Below are 12,948 nucleotides of genomic sequence, written 5' to 3'. Positions count from 1 at the left end.
AGCAGTGTTGACTATGAGCTGGAGTGTGTGTCCAGCACAGCGGATAGAGGCCCATCCATGTTTTTCTTCAAGCAGTCTCATTGCTGCCACCATGTTGGAACCACTGTCATGAACTACTGCTTTTATTTTGGTGGGCAAGATGTCAAACTTTGCTAAAACCTCTTCCATCCATGTCATTATATTTGCACCAGTATGCCTCTCCTCAAGAGGCATGGTGGAAAGGTTGAGGGTCTTCATCTTCCAATCTTCAGTCAGGAAATGGCAAGACACACCAAGGTAAGCCTCTGTTGCACGACTGGTCCACACATCAGCAGTCAGTGTGAGGAAACTGTTGACACCCCTGAAGGTCTCCTTTACCTTAAAGACATGATTTGGAAGAATAGTAAGCATTATGAAGAAAATTATATACAGTATTCTGTTTTCATTATAAACAATATTTGTCAGTTTATGCATCAAGCTTTAAATTCAATTTTTGCCAATTCAATAATTCAGTTATCATATACAGTTAAGTAGGTTAAATAATAAACATTCAAAATATAAGTAAAATAAAACAAAAACAAAAAATTACATTGCATGCCTTAGCCATGATGAATTCTTAAATTGCTATTGTGTGAGTGAGTGAGTGAGTGAGTGTGTGTGTGTGAGAGACAGAGAGAGATCTATGATCTTTTAATTTGTATGTCTTTGAATGTTGCTTGTTTATTAACTCGTTTACTTTACTGTGTTATTGTTGCTTTGGCAATATTGTTTTAATACACTCATGCCAATAAATCAAATTGAAATAGAGAGAGAAAGAGAGACTGACCTTATCAAAGGTTGCATGATATTTCTTCTCCATCAGTGTGGTGAAGTGGGATCTGCCTGGTAGGTAGTTGTCATGATAATCCAGGTTGAACTGTTTAATCATCTCTTTAAACCCTTCATCGTCCACCATGGACAGAGGTCTCATGTCCGTCACCAACATTTTCAGTATGGACTCAGTCAGGACATTTGCTTGCTGAGGTGTGCATGAAGCTGGCTTTATAACAAAGTCGTCCATTGAAGAAGAACGTTCTTTTTTAACACTGAAACATAACGTTAGATAAAAGTGGCGTTACCACATTTCCTATTCAAGCACATCACTGTAACGTTGTAAGCGTTTGTTTACGCTAATATTAGCAGCTAACTAGCCAGTTAGCTTACCGAGACGATGGTCCCTCGTCTCCATCGTCATAAGCCACAACGTGCTTCCTCTTTATGTGCTCGTGCATGGTCGTTGTGCTGCCGTGGAAGGCGAGCTCTATTTTGCACACATTACATTGCACACTTTTATCTTTTTTCTTAAAATGCTCCCACACCTTCGAGCTCCGTTGCCGCCTGGTTGCCATGATACCAGAGCCCGTCTGGTATAACTTCCGGTGACATCGCAGCTGACCCCGATTATCACTACTGCGCATGTGTGTCAAGGACAGAAAGGGAGACGCGGCAGTGGAAGGTGCTGCAGCAGTTTTCAGCGCAAAACAGATTTTAAAAAAAAACGACGCGTCGACTATTAAATTAATCATCGACGATTTTAATCGTTGACGATTAGTCAACTAGTCGACTAATCTTGGCAGCCCTACTGCGAAACCCTTTCTTTTTAACCCTAAGTGTATATATCCAGTGTATAAATATAGTGCAGGTATTAATTGAATATACTAGGATATATAGTGAATGAATATGTTATAGAAATATACAGTAAAGAATGTACAGTAAATCAGCAGTGCAGGTAGATGAATGGATGGTAATAAATAGTCAAAAAATAGTCATGAATGTGGGCAGATTACAGAACATTAGGTGGGTCACCTCTGTGTAGAGTTCAAGAGGGTGACGTCTGAGGGGAAAAAGCTGTTCCTGAACCTGTTGGTTCTGGAGCGCAGGGAGCTATAGCGCCTCCTTGAGGGGTTAGGTTAGGTTAGGGTTAGGTTCAGCTAGGGTTAGGGTTTTGAAGCAGCATGAACTCTCTTTGAGTCAAAGAGAATTCTTGCTGCTTCAAAACTTTTTTTGGGCTGAAGCCGGTTCTTTGGGCTAGGGTTAGGGTTATGTTCAGCTAGGGTTAGGGTTAGATTCAGCTAGGATTAGGGTTAGATTCAGCTAGGGTTAGGTTCAGCTAGGGTTAGGTTCAGCTAGGGTTATGTTCGGCAAGGGTTAGATTCAGCTAGGATTAGGGTTAGGTTCAGTTAGGGTTAGGTTCAGCTAGGGTTAGGGTTAGGTTCGGTTAGGGTTAGGTTCAGTTAGGGTCAGATTCAGCTAGGATTAGGGTTAGGTTCAGATAGGGTTAGATTCAGCTAGGATTAGGGTTAGGTTCAGCTAGGGTTAGGGTTAGGTTCGGTTAGGGTTAGGTTCAGCTAGGGTTAGGGTTAGGTTCGGTTAGGGTTAGGTTCAGCTAGGGTTAGGGTTAGGGTTAGGTTCGGTTAGGGTTAGGTTCAGCTAGGGTTAGGATTTTGAAGCAGCATGAACTCTTTTTTTTTTTGGGCTGGAGCCGGTTCTTTGGGCACCAGCTCTGGTCTAAAAGCAGTACAGGTAACAGCAGCCGGTCACACCCACCAAAAGCTGACATGGTGAAATACTTTTTTTTTCCTTTTGGATGCATAAAAATAAACAGTTGAATATGAATTTTTAAAAAAAGTTTGTCACCGCTGGAGGGTTAGGGTTAGTTAAAACACAAAGCAACAACTTCAACAACACTGCAACAAGTTAAAACAACACTGCAACAAGTTAAAACAACACTGCAACAAATTAAAACAACACTGCAACAAGTTAAAACACACTGCAACAAGTTAAAAAACACACTGCAACAAATTAAAACAACACTGCAACAAGTTAAAACAACACTGCAACAAGTTAAACCACACACTGCAACAAGTTAAACCACACACTGCAACAAGTTCAAACACACACTGCAACAAGTTAAAACACACTGCAACAAGTTAAACCACACACTGCAACAAGTTAAAACAACACTGCAACAAGTTAAAACCACACTGCAACAAGTTAAACCACACACTGCAACAAATTAAAACAACACTGCAACAAGTTAAAACAACACTGCAACAAGTTAAACCACACACTGCAACAAGTTAAACCACACACTGCAACAAATTAAAACAACACTGCAATAAGTTCAAACACACACTGCAACAAGTTAAAACACACTGCAACAAGTTAAACCACACACTGCAACAAGTTAAAACAACACTGCAACAAGTTAAAACCACACTGCAACAAATTAAAACAACACTGCAACAAGTTAAAACAACACTGCAACAAGTTAAAACCACACTGCAACAAGTTAAAACACACTGCAACAAATTAAAACAACACTGCAACAAGTTAAACCACACACTGCAACAAATTAAAACAACACTGCAACAAGTTAAAACAACACTGCAACAAGTTAAAACCACACTGCAACAAGTTAAAACACATTGCAACAAATTAAAACAACACTGCAACAAGTTAAACCACACACTGCAACAAATTAAAACAACACTGCAACAAGTTAAAACAACACTGCAACAAGTTAAAACCACACTGCAACAAGTTAAAACCACAATGCAAGAAGTAAAAACAACACTGCAACAAGTTTAAAGAAAAGAGATGTTTTCAGTGAAATTACATGGAAATTTAAACTCAAATATTGTTTAATAACTGTTACAGGTGTGATGACTTGTTAAAAAATTATAATTATAATTAATTAAATGTAAATAGTAGTTATTATCTGATGATTGAAGTGATATCTTCTTCCATTCGCTCCCGTTAGCATCGAAGGCAGCATTAGCTGCTAATAACGTCAGACAACAAACTACTGAGAACGCTAATAACTGATAAAATTATCAGTTATTAGCGTTCTCAGTAGTTATATATATATATATTATATAAATATATCATGACATAAAACTAGAATTTAACTCACCAATAACTGGAGCCTGCAGGGCTTCTTGTGAGTCAGTGGTACAGCTCAGCACACAGCAGGAGGTGAAACTCCGACAGGTGAAGGTTACAGTCAATTAGCTGCTCGCTGCTACAGAAAGCTAGCGGCTAACGACTAGCGGCTACAGACATCTAGCGGCTACAGAAAGCTAGCGGCTGACGCTATCAACAGACAGCTAGGATTAATGAATTGACTTTGTAAACTTTAAGGAGTGAGATATAAAGGTTCCCATGGAGACATCAGCTGCTGAGACCAGAGGCCTCTTCTCAACCAGCCTGTTAACATACTGACGGTCAATCTAACTTGATCTCCTTCAGACCAGATCAGCGTTAGTCCCGCCCACTGACTTTGATGGGTGACTTTGACAGATGAAATAAATTCATGGTGCACTGCAACACAGGTCCATGAAATAAATGATTATATAGTGAAATAACTGAATAAATAGTGAAATAATTACAAATGTGTTCACTTTAAATTAACTAGTAGTTTAAGTAATTAATGACACCTTTATCTAGAGACATGTAAGTATATATATATATATATATATATATAGCCACTGACTGGGATACAGGAGGCTGGGTATCAGAAATGAAATGAACTACAGGAGCTTAATGAAAAACATTCCACAAGCAGACTAAAGAGGATAATATGTCAGGTAAGAACACTATATACAGATTTTGGGTAATTATAATACAAGCAATCACAACTAAACATTTACTCTATTTGCAATATTTCTGTACAATTAGCCTCGTTACATTTATATATAATGACTCACAACATCTGAGAGGATTATTAATTTTATGAAGTAGTATATGTAAATAAATATTTACAATGAGTTTATATATATTTATTTATTTTATTTATATATAATATAGCTATTTGTAACGTGTCGATCTTCTTTTAGACAGAGAGGAATCTTTGCTGTATTGGTGTTAATATCTCTCCTTTTTAACATTCTCTCCTTGTTTGTGTTGATTGGCAGGTGGCCATTGAAGAGCAGCTGAAAGAGCTTCCTGTCCACTGTGACGGACACAAAGCCTGAGAGTGACCAGGTAAATGTCAGGACACCTTGCTAAATGTCTTTTTGTTCCACCAGAGGAGGAACTATGATTTTACCCCATAAAGCAGATATTTCAGGGTTCACCAGCCATTTCTTTCCCCCAGTACCCTGGAGAATACATTTTAAAACAACCTACTAATTTAACGACTTTCAATTCCAATTACCCTTAAAGGCAGAAATAACACAGAATAATGATGCATTTCATCACCTGCCCTCTCCAATATCAATATTTGAACTCCTGCTTGCTTGCAACAAGTCAATGTGATTAATTTCTTAGCTAATTATCTTCTTATTTACCATAATTATTAGCTGAATAAGTGAGGGTTTGCCGAGCTGTTGTGGGGCCGTCTCTTATTCACAGTTCTAATTAAAACTCATCAAAACATCATTATTTTTGCAACAACTTGTTTGTGGAAACCAGGAGAATGGATGATCATTTTCTACTTAATAACATTTCTAATGACTAACACTGGAGCACACGGGCTGGATTAGTCAGTGAGGAGGGTTCAAATTAACCCTTCAGCTGGAAAATCTGCCTTTATCATTGTGAACTGGATGATTTACAATTAGAAGCTCAAAGGGATCCTTTTATGCTTAATTTGAGGTTTATTCTAGTATTTTGGGTTTATATTGTGCTCATCCTGCCCATGGCCGCTGCAGATCTGTTCACCCTCTGGCTCTCTTTAAAGCCCATCATGGTCTGTGTTTCCAGCTCTTTCCCTTTCCGTCATTGTGGCCGGGGAAACATAAATAAATAAATAAATAAATAAATAAATAAATAAGTCGGGGTCAACAGGTTCCTCTCGTTGGTCCTCAGTGTTAACCGTATCAATAGATGTTTTCAGGCTCAATTATTTTAATTTGACAATATTTAGACCAGAAAAAGTGAATTTATTTTAAAACAGCACCATGTTTAGGAAATACATCAGACAGTAATCTTATATGGAAATTGACAGATGACATGTGGGACAATCTAACATTTATTCTGGGAGGTTCAGGTGTTTTGGGAGAATTTGAAGCTGATCAATTAGAAACATTTGATGTATATTACAAATTACCTTTGAATGAGGAGAAAGAACTGGAGGGAGACAGAACCATCATCCTCCCAGTTTCAATGAGTGAGCAGGCAGAAACCTCTGCTGGGTGACATCACCGTCCTAAATCCTCCAGAGGGAAGAAAAAGGAGCATTAGTGGTCATATGCCAACCAGATTTGTCCCATTATACAATATATTATTATATTATTATCCACAGGAGGCAGCACGCCGTGCACGTCTCCTCGCTGCAGACGGTAATATGAGCCAAAGACTTAGAGCTGTCATTCAAATCTCACTGTGACCTTCAGAGAAAAGGCTGTTTTTCACCCAGTTGGCAGGCAGCAGACTGTGTGTGTGTGTGTGTGTGTGTGTGTGTGTGTGGTGTGTGTGTGTGTGTGTGGTGTGGTGTGTGTGTGTGTGTGTGTGTGTGTGTGTGTGTGTGTGTACTTCTATCCTTGTGAGAACCAATCTGAGTGAGGATATTTTTACCAAGTGCAACCTGACACAACAAGTAACACTCAATAGGCCACTTAATGTTTGAACTACGAGATAATAAACTGTGACCTCATTAGATTTTACTAGCCTGGCTAACACCAGACTATTCTCAAATGAGGTCTAGTCTGGCAACGAGCTATGTATTTCTCCGTAGAGGAGGTGTGGTTTACGATCCTCCGGAGCCGTTTATTGGGCGCTTAGAATGTCTATCAAAGCGTCTGTAGGTAGCTCTTAGCCAATCAGATCAGTTATACCAGATGACGTAGCAGAGCAACAGAGATGGATGTTTGTTGTGTGTGTGTCTGTGAGAGAGTGTTGCTGCTGCTTTGCTTCTCCAGTTCTCGCTTTCTGCAAGATTATTTATTTTCACGCTTTATTCCCCCTCATGTCATTCAGCCACACATCCACTGATTTTATGGGCAATAAACAAGCTGCTGGGGGCCTCTCGGCGGCTCCGCTGTCCGCGGTAGCGGGGCTATTAGCCGTTAGCGGCTATTAGCTATTAGCGGCTATTAGCTATTAGCCGCTAACGGCGCTAATAGCCGCTAGCGACGCTAATAGCCGCTAGCGACGCTAATAGCCCCGCTACCATAACGCCGGTGATCTCAGCGGAGCCCCCAGAGACCTTTCGCCTTTCAACTTTCACTCTAAACTATTTAAAACACCATCTACAGCTAAAGAGAGTTTCCCGTCTGCAGCAGCCATGTTGGATCCGTAAGAAAACTACAAGCTTCCAAGTGCCGAGTAGTACGCGTCATCGTCTTGCCGTCCCTCCCCGCTCTGTGATTGGATCCCTAAAACAGGGCTAAAAAACGGCCCTAGTTTCCAGACTCCGCCGCAGTTCGAAATTAAATTAGAGCGCGCAAGGCAGTCTGGGTATACCCAGGCTAAGATTTTACAGTAGCTGTTTGATTTTCACTGGAAATAACAAGGTCAGCACTGAGGCAGTTTAACATGTCAGTTAAAATAATAACCTCAAAAATACAATAGAGATGCACAACAACCACAGATCCACAAACGAAGAACAGCCAGAAAATTATGTAAAATTATTATGAAGACACACAAATGATAAAAGGCACAAAAGAGAAACAAGACAATGAGCACACAGACACAGAACGGCTCAAAAGAGACACAAATGACCACAAAGACACCTAAAATATGTAACATTTGACACCAAATGACTACAGAGAGACACAAAGAAATTAAAAAAAGGACACACAATGATTAAAGAGACACAAGACAACCTAAAAAAGACACAAACTCAAAATGTGTCAATTGACACAATTACTTCTGGAACACACCAAGCAACAAAAAAAAGGGAACAGAAAGAGACACAAAATCTTGAAAAGATGCAACAAACCACAAAGCCATTGTTCATTGCACTAAAATAATACGATTCATCACAATTATGTCTCTGAGAATAAAATGATGTATTTCTTAGAAATATTTTCAGGATTACTCAAAAATAACGCAATAAAGCATTACAGTAAAAATCATAAGAGCTATTCAGCTTACTTTCATTTAAAACACAAAATGTGCAGATTTTAGAAGCTGGAACAAAAACAACAATAAACAATTTGATAAGTGATCAATATCAACAATAGAAATCAATGATGTCTTTTCAGTAGTTTGACAATAAAGTGTAAATCAATAAAGATCTCTTCTTATGTGTCCTCAGTTCTCAGGCGGTCTGTTGGAATAAAGCTCACACAAGAAACAAAAAACACAGGAAAGGTTTGAAAGCAAACAGATACGTTTAATTAGATAATTATTATTCAATTAAAAATTAGATTAATTATTAAAGTACCTGGATGTTATTAAAGTACCTGGATGTTATTAAAGTACCTGGATATTATTAAAGTACTTGGATATTTATAAAGTATCTGGATATTATTACAGTACTCAGTCTCTCTGAAGGTGAACCGGATCAGAACACAGAGAGAAAACCTGGATCAGGATTCTCAACACAAACTGCAAAGAGAACCAGAACTTTATAAGCAGCTGCTCCTGGCAACTGATGAGTCATCAGAATCTGGCCTCTGATTGGCTGCTGACCTGAGTAACAAACTGAAGGTTCCTGGATGAGCCAGCAGGGGGCGTCGGAGCCCCTCCTGTTTCTGCTGGTCGGAGAGCTGCAGGTCCAGGCCTCTCATTCTTTCATAGTTTGGAGGATAAACAAGTGCATTTCTCCAGAAAATATGGCTCAAATTCAAACCGTGAGTCAAGGTGAATTTAGGTTTATTTTTGAACACTAAAAAACAATTATAGTGTCTTAAACTGCAGAGTAAAGTTAATGTTACATATGTGAAAGTAGCATATAAGCAAGCATAATGCTTGCTTACATTTTTTTAAAGAAGTGTCTAAAAGAGGAAACAATAGATTGGATGATGGAGACGACGTGGTGGTGATGGTGGGTATTAATAAATGAAATATCTGGAGTCTTCCCTTTCTCCAGCTGTTCAAATATCTAGCTGAGATCTCACAAACCAAAGGCCATAGCATATTATTTCATCTTTATTTTACCAGAATATCTTGTAATTATGCTAATAATAAATAACAATAAATGGAACTACCAACTAACTTATACTAAAATAAATTAATATAATTTATAAAATAATAACATAATTAACAATTAACTGGCTCTGCCCCCCGTTGGTCCAAGACAATCCAGACTCTTTGCATTTCTTGTTCCCCGCTGGTGGAACCACTACCAGTTCCTACCAGAGCAGGGGCGTCCCTCTCTACCTTTAGAACCTCCTGAAGACCTTCAGAGAGCATCTTCTCTCCTAGCACCACACGACAATTCTACCCCTCAAAGAATTGTCACTAGCACTTAATGATGCACTAATTATTATTGCACTAGACCTTGATTGTTTGCTTTTACTCTTCCTGTAAGTCGCTTTGGATAAAAGTGTCTGCTAAATGACTAAATGTAAATGTAAAACACAATGTTTCCATATTTATATCTATATATTATATATTATTGTTGTTGTTATTGCTATTATATTATATTATATTATAGTATAGGATAGTATAGTATAATATACTATGTAGTATATAGTATAGTAGGTGGCGCTGCCGTGAAGGAATGAGGGGCCTGGAACTCTCCAGCTGGGCAGGATTGTGCTGTTCAACAACTTCTGCTCCTGGCAACTGATGAGTCATCAACAGCTGGGCTTCTGATTGGTTGCTGACAGAAAACAAAATGTGGAAGTGTAGGCAAAACTTTCCAACCTGCTGACTCTCCTTACTGACTGTTTTTATCATTCAGACTCTCCTTACTGACTGGCTGAGGAGGAGGAGGAGGTGGAGCTATATATGAGTAAAATCTTCTAATTACCCTAAAATCTAAATGAAACTACGACTCTTTGAAGTCTTGTTCTCAGTCTTTCAGCGGTCCTGTCTGTCAGAGTTTATCGGCCTCCAGCTTCATGTTCAGATTTATTATCTCAGAAGTTTTCATCAGGTCTAGTACTAATTACACATAAGGTAATTATTGTAGGTGATTTTAATATTCATGTTGACGTTGATAATAATAGCCTTAGTACTGCTTTTATCTCTTTATTAGATTCGATTGGCTTTAATCAGAAAGTTCATGAAGCCACTCACTCGTTTAACCCTCGACCTTCTGCTGACGTATGGGATTGAAATTTAACATTTAATAGTTTTCCCACAGAATCCTGTTTTAGCAGACCATTTTTTAATATCTTTTGAAGTCCTCCTACTGGACTACTCGCTAATAGGAGTATATATGTATTATATATTACATATAACATATATAATATAGAGTTTCTCCACTAGATGTCTATCTGATAGTGCTGGAGCTAAGTTCAAGTTAAGTTGGAGCTAAGTTCTCTTTGTCGTGCTCCAACGTTAACTTCAGTCCCTCCCTAATAGTGGAGCGGCTAAGTGATATAATCGTTCAGTTTATGATACAAGCGTGAAAATTGGCCGAGACATTTGAAATTTTAAGATGGCGGCCATTTTTCAAGATGGCCGACACCTAAGTGGAGCAGTTAAGTGATATAATGGTTTATTTGGTGATACAAGCTTACAAATTGGCATGAGCAGTCTCTGTTGGTCACTTGACAATTACCCACCGACAGTAACTTGAAATTCCAAGGTGGCGGCCATTTTTCAAGATGGCCGACACCTTAGTGGAGCAATTGCATGATATAATGGTTTATTTGGTGGTACAAGCATACAAATTGGCATGAGCAGTCTCCATGGGTCACTTAACAAGAAAATTGTCCGAGACATTTGAAATTGTAAGATGGCGGCCATTTTTCAAGATGGCCGACACCTTAGTGGAGCAATTAAATTATATAATGGTTTATTTGGTGATACAAGCATAAGAATTGGCATGAGCAGTATCTGTGGGTCACTTGACAAAATCCCACCCACAGTTACTTGAAATTCCAAGATGGTGGCCATTTTTCAAGATGGCCGACACCTTAGTGGAGCAATTGAATGATATAATGGTTTATTTGGTGATACAAGCATCTTGGAAAATGGCCGCCATCTTGGAATTTCAAGTAACTGTGGGTGGGTTATTGTCAAGTGACCAACAGAGACTGCTCATGCCAATTTGTATGCTTGTAACACCAAATAAACCATTATATCACTTAACTGCTCCACTTAGGTGTCGGCCATCTTGAAAAATGGCCGCCATTTTAAAATGTCAAATGTCTCGGACAATTTTCTTGTTAAGTGACCCATGGAGAGTGTTCATGCCAATTTTCACGCTTGTATCATAAACTGAACGATTCTGACAAAAATGAGCACTTAGCCGCTCCACTCTAATTGATAACTTTGTCGACAGTACTGCAGATTCACTGCGAACAACGCTAGATTTTATTGCCCCACTAAAAAAGAAAATAATAAAACAGAAAAAGTTAACTCCATGGTACAATTCTCAAACCCGTGAACTGAAGCAAATTTCACGAAAGCTCGAAAGGAAATGACGTTCAACTAAGCTGGATGAATTTCTTTTAACCTGGCAGGACAGTCTTAAAACATATAAGAAGATCCTCCGTAAAGCCAGATCAGCCTATTATTCGTCATTAATTGAGAAAAATAAGAACAACCCAAGATTCCTTTTCAGCACTGTAGCCAGGCTGACAGAGAGTCACAGCTCTCAACCTGTCATTATTAACAGGCTATGTGCCTGTTAATAATGACAGGCTACTAATAATTTAAAGTAGCTGTAATTAAACCTCTTCTCAAAAAGGTTAATTTAGATCCTGGCGTTTTAGCAAACTATAGACCAATATCTAACCTCCCCTTCCTCTCTAAGATCCTGGAGAAAGCAGTCGCAAATCAGCTTTGTGATTTTCTTCAACACAATAGTCTATATGAGGACTTCCAGTCAGGATTTAGAACTCATCATAGCACAGAAACAGCATTTGTAAAAATTACAAATGACCTTTTAATTTCTTCTGACAATGGACTTGTCTCTGTCCTTGTCTTACTAGATCTGAGTGCTGCATTTGATACAATTGACCATCGTTTCCTATTACAGAGACTGGAACATGTAATTGGCATTAGAGGAACGGCACTGGGCTGGTTTAAATCGTACTTATTAGACCGTTTCCAGTTTGTTCATGTGAATAATGAATCCACCGTGCACACTGATGTTAACCACGGTGTTCCACAGGGTTCTGTGCTTGGACCAATTTTATTCACCCTTTATATGCTCCCTCTAGGTAATATCATTAGAAAACATTCAATTAACTTTCATTGTTATGCTGATGACACTCAGTTATATATATCAATCAAGCCAGGTGAAACTGATCAGCTAGCCAAACTTAATGCATGCCTTAAAGACATAAAAACCTGGATGGTCCACAACTTCCTAATGTTAAACTCCGAAAAAATGGAAGTGATTGTGCTGGGACCCAAACACCTCCGAAACTCATTATCTAAAGACTTAATTAGCATCGATGGCATTACCCTGGCCTCCAATACCACCATAAGGAATCTCGGAGTTATCTTTGATCAGGATCTGTCATTTAACTCCCTGTGGAGGGGGCGTGGTGCATCAGCTGCAGGAGAGAGGTGTGGAGAGGGCTCAGGAGAGCAGCGCCAGGTGAGAGTGATTAACACAACTGCAGAGCATTAGCTAATCACTCTCTCCCTTTTAAAAACAGTAGCGTGCTGGACCTGGAAGGAAGGATGACTGGAGGACACACACACTCTGGACTAGACAGGCTGACATAGCACGGCAGCATAACGCCTGTGAACGGCTCTGTAATCTGGTTGTGAACGGCCTTTAATAAAAGTAAACCTGAACTGTGATTGTACTCTGTGTCCTACCTGCTGAGGAGAGAACTCACGGTGGCTCAAACTACGCCACACTCCCATATGAAACAATCTTCAAGGACTGCATTTTTTCACCTACGTAAC

At 39.1% G+C, this 12,948-nt stretch overlaps 1 protein-coding gene across 1 annotated transcript in view; it reads right to left on the bottom strand.

Moving 5' to 3' along the window:
- The window catches only part of LOC131968143 (zinc finger BED domain-containing protein 4-like), a 1,587-nt gene extending 282 nt beyond the window's left edge, over positions 1–1,305 (bottom strand). Inside the window, exons 1-2 of the mRNA XM_059328885.1 lie at positions 806–1,305; positions 1–357 (exon numbers count right to left, since the gene is read on the bottom strand). The exon at positions 1–357 is cut by the window's left edge and continues 282 nt beyond it. Of these exons, the coding sequence (XP_059184868.1) occupies positions 1–357; positions 806–1,039 (591 nt within the window). The 5' untranslated portion in view covers positions 1,040–1,305. The remainder of the gene's footprint in view (positions 358–805) is intronic.
- Positions 1,306–12,948: the final 11,643 nt, after the last annotated feature.

This window comes from Centropristis striata, chromosome 3 (assembly GCF_030273125.1).
Source record: "Centropristis striata isolate RG_2023a ecotype Rhode Island chromosome 3, C.striata_1.0, whole genome shotgun sequence".
Lineage (NCBI taxonomy): Eukaryota > Metazoa > Chordata > Actinopteri > Perciformes > Serranidae > Centropristis > Centropristis striata.
The sequence above is the reverse complement of the archived record's forward strand: the minus strand, read 5'-3'. Positions and strand labels throughout refer to the sequence as shown.